The 15,387-nt window shown below is 39.3% G+C and overlaps 1 protein-coding gene across 1 annotated transcript in view; it reads right to left on the bottom strand.

The window, feature by feature from the left end:
* PPP2R2A (protein phosphatase 2 regulatory subunit Balpha) overlaps positions 1-14,430 on the bottom strand; it is a 36,790-nt gene extending 22,360 nt beyond the window's left edge. Inside the window, exons 1-2 of the mRNA XM_010169057.2 lie at positions 14,316-14,430; positions 13,577-13,651 (exon numbers count right to left, since the gene is read on the bottom strand). Of these exons, the coding sequence (XP_010167359.2) occupies positions 13,577-13,651; positions 14,316-14,430 (190 nt within the window). The remainder of the gene's footprint in view (positions 1-13,576; positions 13,652-14,315) is intronic.
* Between the last annotated feature and the right edge of the window lie 957 nt (positions 14,431-15,387).

Genomic DNA, 15,387 nt, shown 5'->3' with positions numbered 1-15,387 from the left:
ATAAAGGACATCCTACTAACCATCTGCAGAGTGAAGACTGAGGTACCCCAAGCCACTGCTCCCTGGAAAACCTGTATTCTTAGAGCCAAGCTGCAGTACTACAGAGTCACTAAGCTCCTTCAGGATTTATACATAATACTTACAGAAGCTCTCCATAATTCTCATAAGACACGCTATGAAATGCAAGTTACAGATAGCACGAGCATTCCCCAAAATGCATTAAGAGAATTGGACTAAATTTTATTCAAGCTTTATTTCTTCTCATGTGATAAACACATTAGCAATGTATCTATTTTCCAAAACCAGGCTTGGTAGCAGAAGTGCTTTGCTGTATTGCCTAGCTGTTTTATTTATACTTCCATTTTCTTAGGAAACTGTTCTCAGTATGCCAAGGAGGAACAAGAAAGAATGTTCTTGAGGAAAAAAAACCAAACAAACATCTCAACAGGCTCAGAAATACCATCTAGGCCTTAAAAAAGAAAAAAGTGTCAGCAGTTAAGCTGTTCTGCCCACAAAGGTGCACCCAGTTGATAGCACAAAGTCACTGCCCTGTATGGGTATCAGGACTAATTCCCATTCAAGACCAGTGTGCAATCCCCACACAGAAACTTTAGGTGCTCCTTCACCAAAGGTGATTTTAGACATTATGAAAGAAAAAGTCATTCGAGGCTATGGGTAGCTCAGCTCTCAAACAAATGCTTCTGAGACTGCAGGATTTCCAGAGATGAAGGTTTTTTAGTAAAAATCTAACAGGAATAATAGGTATAGTTGAAAGATTTGCTTTTAGAGAACATCCTAACAAGCTCCCAAGGTCCTGTCAGCCCTGTTCTCTGTGATACCATCCTCACTCTCTTGTGACAGCTGATAAACACATTTGCTTGATAACCAGGGGCTGAGGAGGACACTGAAGAGTCTGCCACTCAGAGCACAGATTTCACAAATGCCAAAGTTATTTCATGCTCTTTGATTCCCTTTAAAAAGGGGTTTCTGCTTTGTTAAAAAAAATATTTAGTAGCAACAGGACTAGCAGAAAATCAGCCCTGTGAACCAGGCAGATCAGAAGTATTTACTCCCCTCTTCTAATTCACAGAATGTTTATGAGTTTCTCCTCAAGATGACAAATCACCTTACTCAAGATGCTTCCACCAATTATAACTGCACATATCTGCAGTTGCCCATCTTACTTACCCAAGAGGATGTTCACCTACAGAGCACTGAAAAACCCACACTACAAAATTAGCTGTGTACTGATTCACAGAACCAAACATCCAGTCAGTAAAAATGTTAAGAGGATGCTTTAATTGGGATGTTTGTTCATTGAAAGAATAAATCATTTCTATTTCAAGTTGTATTTACTTGAACTATTGCCTAATGCCTAAAGTCATTACCTAATGGCCTTTATTTAAAAAAATCTTCAATACTAAAAGGAAAACATACCTGCTTCTGCTTACATGTATTCATTTTTATTATCCTTTTTTTCTATGCTCAAGCCAGGTGATTCATGAGTCCTTGAAACTAATCTGGATATTTACATCTCAACTCATGCTGGCAGCCCCCCCACCTCAACCTATAGAAACATTCCTCACACCCACCATATATCTACAGTGAAGTACACACTAATAACATGGGCTAAATATTCCCCTCAGATGATCTTACTTGAGATCTTTTCAGGGGCTTGTTTATGTTCCAAAGTAGTACAGAGCTATTTATGGAAAAATCTCTGCTGGAATCACAGCCAGAATTTCAATAGGCTGCAGAGCACAGAAAAGCCAGTGGTTAGTTTTCTGTTTGCAAATAACAATATATTTGGAAATAACATACTGTGCTATTGTTTTGCATGTGCACAACAGAAGCCTTCAGGCAATGCCTTTCTTGTCACCAAGAATGCTACAGACTAAGAGCACTGGAATATCTTGATTTTCTCTTTTTGCTGAAGCCATTCCAAGACATCCACTGCAATTTAAAAATCAGTAGCACTATTTTAGAAAAATATCAGAGTTTGGCAATGTCTTTCAAGATCAGCTACTAGAATTCTGTGGTGTGCATGTCTGTTGTAGGTATAAAAAACAACTCCTAGAAACTATCATGCTGTTTCAGACTCATACATTCTTTGACCAAAGCTTTTATTTCAGGTGCAAAAGCCAAGGCTAAAAAATTTCTAAGGCTTTTAATCTTCATGTGTAGAATTCAAGAGACCATTGTACCTCAGACAACGTGTAAAGTGCCTCTCTCTAAGGAAGGAGAATGAAAGCAAAAATCACTCTTACCTACAGAAGGGAGAGGGAAGGAGGGAGGGAGACACACACTAGACAAATTTCAGGCAGCTTGCCGGAGAGCACAGTGCCTGTGAAGGTCACAAGTACAACTGAAGTTTCCAGCAGAGATGAAAACACAGTTCTGACTATTAAGTGACCATGGAATAAAAAAGTCCCAATTACTGACTCACTATGGGCAGTTACTCCTTTATCAGTTCATTTTGATAGTTAATGTATTTTTTAGTGGCACTTGGAACCTGAAAAAATTGTCTTCCCTTTACCAGTTGCCTCTTTTCTTTTTTTTCTCCTCCTCTACTTGGCAAGTATTCTCCTGGGTTTCTATTCTGGCCCGAGTGTACATGCCTCAGCTTCTTAAAAAATTCTGTTCTTAAACAAAGGCCAATACTAGTTTCTGGCCTGGACTTTCAGAGATTCTTAACACTCACTTCTCTAAATGACGCAAAATGGATCTACCATCTTGACAGCTCTGTAAGGCAGACAGTTATATTTATAACACATCTCAAAAATAAATATATAGTCTACTGATCTGAGCAAAATACTGACCTTTAAGTTAACTATTTCACATCTCTCACCTTCTCTATCTATAGATTAGGACCTTCTCATTGGATTTTGCTCGAGTTGTATAACAGCTGAAAATAAGACAGAGTATTTAATAGTATTACTGTCCTGCAAGAATCTCAAAGTTCCTTGTGATAACTTTAAGTTTTGGAACTTCATTTTGGGAAACAGGCACACTAGTCTCACAGACAGAACATGCATTGGAAGGTGCCAAACAACGTCCACTTGAACGTTACATAATTGTAAGATTTCTGGAAAAATAATTTCAGCATATACATAAAAGAGTTTATAAGACTAAGAGGACTTTGTACATGAGCTTCTCTTGATGACTTCTTCAAAATGACAGCAACCAGCAAGTAGTAAAGATTAGGTCAGAAGTGCTCCTACACAGGATGCAATCACTCGGTTGTGTCTTTTTCCTAACAGCGTACATGCTTAATAACCCTTGTGCAGGAACACTGAGCAACACGACAGAGAGATAACCTAGCAGCACAGTTGTAGATGACAATTTAGAACATACTTCCCTGATTTTCAGAAAGATGAGAATGCTACAGAAACAAGCAGATGTCTGTTATTCATAGGTTTGGTATGAGGTTCTTCAGGTCAAATCAAGGAAAAGAATCCACAAGCTGCAGGGAGCCAACAACCTGATGTGCAGAATCTCCGAGTGGTTTGTTTTGTTTTAAATGCTCCCTGTCTTCCTACTGCACTTTCCTCTGAGGCATCTAAATATTGTCAGAGACAAAAGCGCTGGGTTAAGCACAGCATGGGTCCTGCTCCAGTAACAGAACTGGTATGTTACCAGCCCCCTCCACTTGCAAGAGTGGGTTGTCACTTCCAAAAAGGTCTGGAGTAGAATGAAAGATCCTAGGTATTGCTTGAAAACAAAAAGAGAGACAGTAAAAATTAAGCTAGAAACACCAAAACAAACCCACCCACTCCCCAAAAACATGAAGCTGTGAGAAGAACAGACTGAGAAAGGCAGAAGGTCTATACAGAAAGTTTTAAAATCTTGGTCAAAAAGCCATTCCTGTCAGTTCCACATTCCACTAAGAGCTTATGAACCCTTCACAAAGCCGTGCCATTTTCTCACTGCTTGGCTACATAATGAAGTAGTTTGCAGGCTTCAACTGCTGTTTGTTCAGACTGATCTTTTAGAAGAGGTGCCCTCAAACACAGATTTAAATTCCCCTAGAGTATTGCACATGAAAGGCAGTCTGAACAAGCACATATGAACTGCAAGCATGAGAAGGCTGAGGAAGAGGCTGAGCAAGTTGTTCACAACAACAGTTTCACATGTTGCCTCAAAACCTTTATCATACCTCCAAGAGAAGCAGCAATCCATCCATTCACCTCGCATCCCTTGTCCCATTCCTGTAGCACCACTACCTACTCCAGCACAAACATTTGTTAGTTTGACAAATCAGCCTGGGGAAGCTAACTCAGGATAAATTAATCTGATCAGAAATAATCCCAAAACATGTCATTTGCATTCAGTCAGCTTCCCCAAGTGATGACACTGCAGCTACATGAACGTCTGTGTCAGCTCAGAGCAGTCACTGCTAAAGGTCCACGGAAGGACCATCCCTTCCAGAAGCAGCAGCTACCTGAAGTGACAATGAACCTCCAGGCAGGTCAGGATGCAATTAGAATTCTAATTCCTCTTTCCATATCAGGGCCACACTTCACTCCAAAACAAGCTGAACACACAGCAACTACTAAAAGATGGTCCAAGACTCTTTTTTAATTATCTCCAATATTTCTGTAAGAACAGTACCTGAGAAGTTACATTTTTGTTATGTAATTCCATTGGAAAAGAGTCCAAGAACTCTCAAACAAGTGAGTCTAAGAATCATTATACATTTACAACAGTTGAAGCTACAGATTTGTTTCAGTACATAGCTTTTGTCTGCTGGACCAATTTACAGTTATTTAAAAACACCCATTGGACTACATTGATAAACTCCATACACAGACACACAGAGCTCAACTTCTGCAAATCACCTTCTAATCTTCTACTAACAGGAGAAAGGCCAGCTGGAATCACTACTTTTAAAAATCAAAGAATCATCCCTGAAATACTTTATATTCGACAGGGAAAAAGGAAGATAAAGCTACTGGCATTTAACAGACAAGAAAGTATTAAAAATTATTCCAAATTTTAAATAAGTAGCTATAGTCTGAAGTTGCAATTACAAATATACACAATTATTTTTTTCTTAACTTCTCAAAAACCAGAGAGTGCCAACTGTGTAAGGTTGGAGATCACATTACTCCCAGAGCATTAAGAATTACTATTTAAAATGCAAAGAGAAACATTTCCACATAAAACACATTCGATATACCTGGGAAATCCATCTTTCTTACAATACAACTCTTTTAAACATTCTTTTCCTGGCCCTAAAATTTTCTTCCAAAATTAGATGCAAGCATAACTGCCTAAGGGGTTTAACATGTGACCTAAATATGCTGGTTTTCTTAATGGTGTTATCACTTGTGGATCACTAAGAGGAAAAATACATTTTTATGAAGAATGCCTGACCAAATTAATAATTTCTCCTCCAGTGCTTAACAAAAGCATGATAAGTTAGAAGAGAGAAGCTTGCAGCCTCTTCTGTTTCTGTAACTGAATTACAGCCATGCACAGAAGCCTCAAATAATTATTTACAGTAATATTATCAACTCGCAGTAACAACACCCAACTTGATGTCTCATTAGCCAGCATCTTCATTTTTAAAGGCAAATATAATAAGCCAAAACCTTCCAGTTGCAGAAAACAACAAGGCAAGAGCATCATCATGTAACAACACTACCTGCTGCCCAGAGGAATGACCTAAAGCAGTCCTGCCTGGGGAGCCAGAAAGCGAGCAACAGTCTATTCAGGAAGGAAAGTCTTGCTATAAAAAATATCATTAACTGGTGCACACACACAGAAATTAGCAATACTTCACCTCCTAGGACAAGACACCTTTACAGGCTTCCCCCTTTTTCACAAAGGCTCATGTAACAACATAAAAGAATGACAATGCCCTTTCTATTTCCAGCCCACCTGCATACTAACCCTACAAACCCAGCAGTCAGGTAGAGCAGAACTGAGCTATCAAGCAATCTAACAAAGCTGTAATTATATATTCCACTCAAGTTTAAAATCTAGAAAACTGTCTCAATGTGGTTATTTTGACTGTAAGACCTACTGCTGCTTCTTGAAAGAGATTATTCTAAATTGGTTCAGATCAAGTATCATACTTCCTGTCTCTCTCTTATTTTCATAGGAACATGGTAACTGTTGTCTCTGTTCACATTCACAAGTGCCTGCCTATACCAGGACTCTTCATTCATTTCAATAACTTTCCATCATTTTTTTTACAAGGGTAAAACTCAGTTTCAAATAATTACTGAACATTGACTTATTCTGCAAAAAACTTTTCACTCCATACTAAAAAACTGTAGACACAGTTATAGTACTGCATATCACAGAGCATTGAAAATATGAAAAAAGGTCTGGAAAATACCCTTAAGGCAGTTCTAAAAGCATCTTATACTAATAAAATTGCTTTGGGAGCTATTTTGGGAGTAAGTGTTTCCTAGAAAGATCAAATAGTAGCCTTAATTTACTACCATCAGTAATTGATATTTTTACTAAAGGAGGTACTGTACACAGCAGATTTAATTGTACGCACACTTAAACAACACGTAACACAAAGGAGGCCTAATTCTACAGCATCTAAACGCGAGACAATACATTAGTTTAGGTGAAGTCAAAACCCCAAACAAGGGATCAATTTTTCAAATCATATTAAGAGTGATAAGACACAGTAAGAGAAGATTATCATTTGTCAGATTATCTTTTTAAAGTGCTTTACAGTCAAGTAATCAGTAAGTAATCCATGTCCCAATTAAGTGGTATTCTTCTCTACAACAGCTTCTAAGAAACTTTACTGATATTAACACAGTTCTTCTCACTAACAGAGCTGGTAACAATGCTAAACAAATCCCATTTCCACATACTGCTTGTGTGGACACTGAAGGAATAAAACCTATTCCATGTGTACTAGTTCTGCTGCAGAAAAATGTCAAAAGGATTATTTACAAGAGTGATAAAGGACTCTGTGTGTGTTTGCACATGTGTAAGTGGTATCTAATTGTGAAAAACCTAGAACTCTCACAGTGCACAGCAGTCTGACAACTGGCTTACACCTACCTAAATCTGTACCACTACCAAATGAGGCAGTTCTGCATCCTCCACCTGCCCTCAGGCACCTGTTTGCATCACCCCTTCCTCACACATCTAGTGTTCGCACATCCACACAGCCTGAAGTTCAGGGATCCGATTCAACTGCAACATAACCCAGTTAAAATCCACAGGTGTGTTTGTTTTCGACAGCAACCAACTTCAACCTTTACATCTAAAAGATGATCAGTGATGCAGGATCTCTGTCAAGCATCAGCACACCATCCCAAAGCTTCGACTGTTTTATTTGCCCAGTATTCTAGTTCAGTCTCTTAAGATTACTGTGACAACACCAGTATATTCCATTGCTGGCCCTCAGACAGCACATGTTCAAAGCATCTGTCCTCAACAGCAAAGTTTTAAAATCTATTTTATCAGCTCATTTTACCATTTGTAGTAGCATAGCACTTTGAGATCAGGGTCTTCTGTTGATGGTACATAAAGTCCTATAAAGAGACCAAGCCTCTTCCAGAGCTCCTTGTGTTCCTTCAAGCCACTTGATCACTCACCACACTATCCTGGCACAAGCACACACAGAGCACTGAGAACCAGCTCAGGGTTCAATTCAGCTGAAAAATAATCCAGTCAAAACCACGATTTTAAGTATTTTTCAGCTGGATCAGCTTCCCAGACAAGTTCATTGTGCAGTTACACGAACACTTGTGCCAGCAAAGTGGGAAGGAGTGCCTCTTTAAGCAGAAATGCTGCCAAACATGTAGCCATGGCCTAAATAGGCAAGTCAGAAGAGAAGAGGAAGAAGAAAGAAAAAGAAAAATGCAGACTACAGCTAGGAACACCCAGCTGTTACTTCAGCATTGCATCCACTAGTTTTATTCTTCATTTTATGTTCTGTGTTCTATGAAGCTACAGCTACCACAGAAACTCATTTCTAGGGTAGAAATACCCAAGTCAGAATGGTTGGGTTAGCACCTTGAAAATTAAAAACTATGAAGTTTCACAAAGCTGATTAAGAGTTGTAATCCGCCAGGATTGCCACTGATGGCCACGCTGTATTCATTTGTATTGCTGGAGCCCAACAGCTTGATCACTGTAACTGCCTTATTTATGACACAAAAACCCCACTTTTTTTCCCAACTAATTTTCAATTCAAGTGAAAGATCCCAAGAACATTAAAACATCACAGAAGTAACAGAGCAATATTGGTCAGCATGACTGACAAGCTGAAGTGCCCCAGCCACCAAACCCATGTTCAGAGAGCACTGAATAACTTCTAGGGAGCTAAACAGTCACTTACTATTTAGCTGTTTGCTAAATGCTCTTTGTTTTGGGGGACTCCACACTTTAAATACACACTTTAGTCAATCTAGACCAGCAGTTCCTAGAACACAGTAGCCTATTTCTCTCTCTAGATACAGACAGTCATTCTACAAATGGCTGGAGATAAAAAATACAGAAGCAGACTTGGGAATACAGAATAGGACTATAATCATGGGTCTTTTTATTTGTCTACAAGAGTATTTCAAACTACCCCTTAAAAACAAATCTACAACTAGTCCTTGCTCCTTCTAACTGATGCTACCTTAAAGCATACAGAACATAACCACAGCCCTCAAAACCCCAATTAAGCTCCCTCCCACAACTGTACCTCAATCTTCCTTCAGCACTATTATCACAACCTCTCACACCTTTGCTACTTTTCTCTAAGAATTTTTCCTCCCCTCTTATTCCATCAATTCCCATTAAAAAAGCCTGTCAGTGACTTCTATAACATCATTGTTTTCTCTTCTGTGACTCCTGCCCACAAACACAGCTCTGTAGAAGCCCTTCTTGCCAACTGATCTCAGCAACATCCCTCCATCTCAAAGGCATAGGCCCCTATTAGTCAGCTGTTGGGAAGCCTACAGAACTGGATGTGCTACCAGGAGTAACAGTTTGGAAGGACAGAGCTCACAAACTTCCTGAAGGAGGCTCAACAGCTCTAACCCACTATTACAGATACACATTACTTGACAAAGAGAAAGCTTTCTTGTAAGGCAAGATAAGATGGTGAACTCCAGATGGTGGTAAACTGCTTTTTACAGCAGTCCTCATTCCTGGCTTCAATTTTCCTTACTCAGAGATAACTATTTTCGTGCACTGAAGACAAACTACCATTACTGAAGCAACAACAGTTCCCATAGCTGCTTTGCAATTTTGAAGTCTGCCAAAAATAAACATGAAACTACACTTGAAAGATAGGAACATACCTAGAATCAAATACAGAAAGCATTCCTGAACAAGAGAAAAGTCAAAGCTTGTTTGTATCTCTGACCACACACATGAGCTGGCTAGGGATAGAAATGGAAGAGACTTCATCTGTTCATCATCTGCAAAAACTGAAATAGACTACAGCAATGTTTTGGTTATAAAAGAGGAAAAATGAAACAAGTTACAGACTAGTAACAAAGCAGCTCAGAATGGGTAAGCATCAGACTTCAAAAGTCAGTAATCAGCACCTACAGCAGATATTCCAGTACTTCTTTCAGAGACAATCTGGGCATGAAATAGTTAAAGAACTTGTCAAAGATGAGCAGTAATCACTCAGGGTTAAAGCTCAGGACTTAAGTTACTGGCTCCCAGCCTTGGACACAGACTATCAGACTTTTACATATCTTTGGATTACACTTGAAAGAACATTTAGATACAGCAGCTCGACTCTTTTCCTTCTGCCAAGTAATTAAACAAATTTGACTTAATTTGTTCTGAAGTACAAGCTCATTCTATTAAGCAAGTGTCTAGTTTTCAAAGACAGTTTAAACTCACAATTCTTAGTTGTTTCCAACTGGAGCTGCCATTATGCCACATCTTGGAGAACCTAACAGCAGAAGAGGAAAAACAAATCCCAAGACAATGAAACTGCTGCAGAAAATCTTTGTAATCCTTTTCTATAATGATTCCCATGAAGAAAACTTCCACCAAGGAAACAGGGTGATGTGTGCTCTTGAGTATTTCTGGACAGTTCAGTCTTATTGCACTGAAACAGTGATGACAAAAGAAATCCATGCATTACAGATGCTTCTGATAACATCATCATTGAGCTTATCAAGGACAACGACTCTGTGTTCCCCACTGGAGAAGTCCCATCTAATCTCATGTCCTGGCTCTGCATTCTCCAGCATACATGGAACAAGTCGAACACAGAGATGCTGTAGGACTGGACTCCAGCAAGATAAATATAAAATTAAGAAGGGAGGAAAACTTCTGCTGAGCAAAGAATCAGCTATTTCAGAAACAGAGGCAGCACAAGCTCCACCACCTTTGCCCTCATTCAATGAGCTGCTAAATCACAAAAAAGGCAAACTTTTGCCATCAGTTAAAATGGAGAAGCCCAACTATAATGAAGCTGATACTCAGATTTCAATTTATAACCCTATTTCCATGCTTAACTTTGTGATCTGACAGGGCCAGGCCACAGCTTACAACCAAGGATAAATTCCATACATACCAAGAGAAGAGAGAAGTTCTTTGCTCCTCCACATCCATATTCCTCAAGGTAGAACAGCTTTGCCACAGCAGAATGGCACAGGCAGAGCCCAGATAAAAACTCATCGCCACCTTCTTTCCTCAAGCTTTACTAACAGCTTTCCCCCTTTCTTTCCCTTCCACCCTCATTAGCTCTAAAAGAAACGCTGTCAAATCCATCTATCACCCAGTGCTCAGAAAGCCAGAAAATTAAAAACTGTACCTATCAGAGTTCATGTTTCAGCCATCAAAGCCACCAAATATTGACTTTCTAACAGACAGCCATTCTAGCCTAAGTATCTAAAGAGTTATAGGTTATACATATCATGTGAAGGTTATGAGGTCTGATCTGACCTCAAATATACTGGAAGCCATATACTCTTAGCAAGCTTTTTAAAGTTGCTGCCACTATCATTGTGTTCAAAATGTTATTCTCCCTTGGCCTGTTTTATAGGCAATATTGTAGAGAGACCACTGGTTTTGCTTTCTGCTGATTAATGCAATTCAATCGATGTAGTTTTCCTGGTTAATACTTCCATCAGTTTAATTTCAGCCAGCTTTCCAATATAAATATTGCAACACTGTCTTACAAACAGGAAGAAAATAGAAAGTGAAACCTCCCATTTCTTTCAGGTCTGTTTTCTTTGTTTTTCATGAGGTTTCAGCCTTCTACAACACTAGTCAGTTTTTAAAATCTGAGCTCTAAAGCCATTCACAAAGCAAAAATTCACACCCTAGGTACTACCATACACAAACTGGCACTGCCCTCAGTCACAGCCACGATTGGAGTCCACACTTGTTAAACAACCATTTCAGTTTCAGACAGCAAGGTTTTCTTTAGCTGTTACCACGGTGCCTGCCACAGAAAGCAGGCAGAAAGGCAGGCAAGGAGAAAAGGTCTCAGCCTGGACTCAAAGCCACTGCCAACCTGGTGTTGGGTATTCTGAAGGAGCACCAGAAGCATGCAAAGTGCTGCTCCAATTCTTGCAAGAACCACACAAAGCTCTGTTTCATTAAAGTGAAACCTTAAAACCAGAAATACAGCTAATAAAAGGAAAAATGTGACCAGACTGATACATTATTAACCCTTCCAGCAGCATCCCAGGGAGACATTACCAAGCATAACAAGAACTCAGAGGATCACATGGAAGCTAAACTTGCACTTTGATTAGACAGCTGGCTGCCAAAAATCTCCAGCATGAATTGCGGGAGTCGAACACACAGGAAAAGGGGAGAATTTCACCTCAACAAATTCATTACAACCAAATGCAACAGCAACCTTGAGCCCCTGCCCCAGGATCCAGGCATTTAAATTTCAGGGTGTCTTGCATCCCAAGTCAGTCAGAGCAGACAATGAAACCAAACTCCTCTTTGCTCTTTGGGTCACAAAATCAGGTTACATCTTCCATAAACATAATAATAATTAAAAAAGGACATTCTTACAATGTTTTGGAAAGCACCCTGACTGGCTTGCTGACACTGAAGCTAGTTAACTCACTCGGTGAAGGCTTCCCTGAACTCCACCAATACACATTACAGCTGCTAACCCGTCAGGAAGCACAAAGCTAACCAGCCATCTCTCGTAACACGAAGCACAACACTTCAGAACAGCTAAGGAAGTAAAGGACAGACCATTTCCCAACTTCTGCATTTCCAGATCCCTGTAAAAGTCACTTTACCATATGTGTGTATATATATATATATATATATAAAGTTCATGACTATTACATGCATGTCAACATGCCTATTTTAATGAAGAATTATTTGCAAGCACCTGCCACACAACCACAACTTCTTCAATATTTGTACTTAATTAAGGATTTAGTTTGATATTTAATTAAAATAAAGGTTACAGAATTTAAAGTCTGCCAGGGGAAAAAAAAAATTATACTACATTTAACAGCAGTTTTGAGTTCAAGCTTTAAAATATACTTCCTGAAGAATTTAAAATTCAACTTTTAAAAAAAATTGTTACAGCTTGCTTGTTTCCAGAAACCATCTTTCAGCTTGTAAATGACACGAGTCTCTGAAAGTGCATTATTTGCTACATGCTGCAGCTAATAAATAAAAACAAGTCACTTATGTTTATACTGATTTTTTGGCCTTTGGAAGTTAACTTGAACCACATGTCAAATGGGAAAATAATGGGAAACGTAGTTACTGCTTTTCTAAATACGACATTAATCTCACTTGGACGTCAGAGCATTCAAGATACACAAAAAAGAGAAAATTGCAGAAGTGACAAGGCCAACTGCTTGCAGAAGAAAACTTTTAACTCGTGATCTTACAGGCTGTGTTGTGCAAACAGGACTTTACGGTCAAAGAAATGGAGAAGTCAGTGAGACTTCCCTCAAAAAAGATGGCAGAAGAAATTTTGCTCTCTAGCCCAGCGACTGAGCAGCACAGAGAAAGTGCAATTCCTCTAATCATCTCCAATCCAATTAAAAGAAAACAGCAAGTACATTTTTCACAGCCACAATCAGAGGCAGCCATCTTAGTGTATGATGACACTTGTCACTCCCAGCTTAGAAAAGTTTGAGGCAAATTCAAGTACCATTTAAAACACAAAATCCCTCTTTACTTCACAAGTAAGCATGCACAAATATTCAGATTTCTTCCTCTTCTGGCTAATAGAAGCTGGAAAGATTGGGAAAATTACTTGATCTTTATCTAGTACTTAGATCTTCAAAGAGTACAAACATTAATTAATTCTCACAACACCTCCCTGTGGAATGCAAGTATCACATTCCCCATTCTGCAGATTAGGAAAAAACACAAATCAAAAGCTGAGTGACAGGAAAATCTTAACAATTCCAGCAAAATATTTAAGAAGCCTGAATTCAGCCCTTTTTAAAAGTGTGCTGAAGAGCAAGCCACAGTTTAATCCTGATTCTGGGTATATGAATGCACATTAAATGTCTATTTGCTTTGCTCAAGTTGCATATAGCAGCAGTGAGATATTTCAGTAAGATCGCATTCACATCTGCCTACCCAGGGAGCAGCTAAAAAAACAAATCAGAAAACATTCAGTAAAAAATATCACTCTTACCTTCTGCTACATCATCATCCACAGCGCCTTTCACCTGAGAAAAACACCACTGAATGTCATTTCCTCCTCCAGCTCCTAAAAAAAACACAATCAAAAAAAAATGAGACCCCCCACAGCAACACAAAGTGCACACAATAGTTCCCAACTGAAAATTTCAGACAACACTGTCCACGCCCACTTCCTCAGCGAGGCTGCGGCACAATTACAAATTGTCCCTCCCCACCTTTTTCCTTTTCAGATATTGTTTTGGTCGTTAGTGGTTTGCCAGCATTAAATGCAACGTTTGTCAAAAACAGTGTAAGCAGAAGCAGTAACAGCGATAAAAGTCTCCATCACCAAAAGCTGGCTGGGCTAAGCAGCATTGCCAGTGCTAACTAACATTTCAAATGAGAGTGCGTGAGCATCTTGCTTCACATGAAGCTTCTTCCTACTTCAGAAGTCAGAACCCTCTACAAGCACACGGACAAACAACTCGCACACTAACTGTCAGAACAAGCTGTGCATTTTTAGGAAATCCCAATATTTCATTCAGAAAGAACCAAGCATTGCTGTTCATTCCCTTCTTTTACAAAAACATCGCACTGAACCTACGTACTAAAGGCTAAAGAAAAAACAATTACCACAATTTTAAAGAGTCCCTTCGCAGAAAGCAATTATCAGTCTGAAAAAACAACCCAAGCAGCAGCAAATCCGAGCAGAAAAGCAAACAAGCAATCTGATGTTAACAAGTTCTTACTACCATAGAAAACGGATCGAAGAGAAAACTTCAGGAACATTACTGCCTGGGCGGAAGGCAGTGATTCATTTGAACCCTGCCACCAAAACACACACACACAAAAAAAATCACCACCCATTTCTTTTGCATTTCATCCTGAGCAAATCACTGCAGGGCTGAGCACATACAGGAAGAGACTGAAATGGGCTCGCCTCTTTTTTTTGTTGGTTTTTTTGAAAGCCACTGTCAAAATGGAACTTTTCCTCCACACGATTCAAACCGGCTGAGCAACAGATGGCATTTACACATTAATCCAGAGGTCTGTCACAGCTTTTGGGATAACAAAGAATACAGGAGGTGCTACTTCCCTCTTCTACACTAAGTTAAGAGGGGGGAAAATGTGAAAGACAAGTAAATCAGAAGACCCAAAATTATCTTTCCAAAAATAACCAAGTGTCTCAGAATGTTAAAGCAAGTGCTGGAATACAATCAGAGTCCAGTTTGCAATTTTTACTGGAATTAATTCATTTTCTGAAGGATTACAGACATGCAAACTACATAACTTGACAAGATGAAGGCAAGTACAAGCACCCATCTATGCAAGAGATGTGCAAATGCTTTTTGCAGACACATTGGAAAGGTTTGTCACACACATCTCTCCACCATTCCCCAAAACCCATACAACATACAACTCTTTTTAACCTCTCTCCAACCTCTTCATTTGTCATTTAGCAGCTGGCACCATGGAAGCATTTAAAGGGGGCAGCTTGCAAGAAAAATCACTGCTCTTCCTACTTAATGCTAAAACTCTATTTTTCATACAATTTACTTGAACTAAGTTGGCACTTTTTCTCCCCCCCCGACTAAAACCAAAAGAGGAGGGTGGAGCATGGGCATATGGTGTAAGGGAAAAAGGCAAAGCACAAACCGAATGCAGCCTCTCATGCTGGCTCCTCCAAATGTAAAGCACTGGAAAGACAATGCAGTTGCAGAGGAGGGGGATGAAGATATTTCCAAATGAAGGAATCACAAGGCAAAGTAAGAAGGAAGAGATACCTTATGCATACACACTCCCAGCCTACCAAGAACACTTTAG

Source organism: Antrostomus carolinensis, unplaced genomic scaffold, assembly GCF_000700745.2.
Source record: "Antrostomus carolinensis isolate BGI_N321 unplaced genomic scaffold, ASM70074v2 scaffold24985, whole genome shotgun sequence".
Classification (NCBI taxonomy): domain Eukaryota; kingdom Metazoa; phylum Chordata; class Aves; order Caprimulgiformes; family Caprimulgidae; genus Antrostomus; species Antrostomus carolinensis.
Note: the sequence above shows the minus strand (reverse complement) of the source record. Positions and strands in the feature narration are given on the sequence as shown.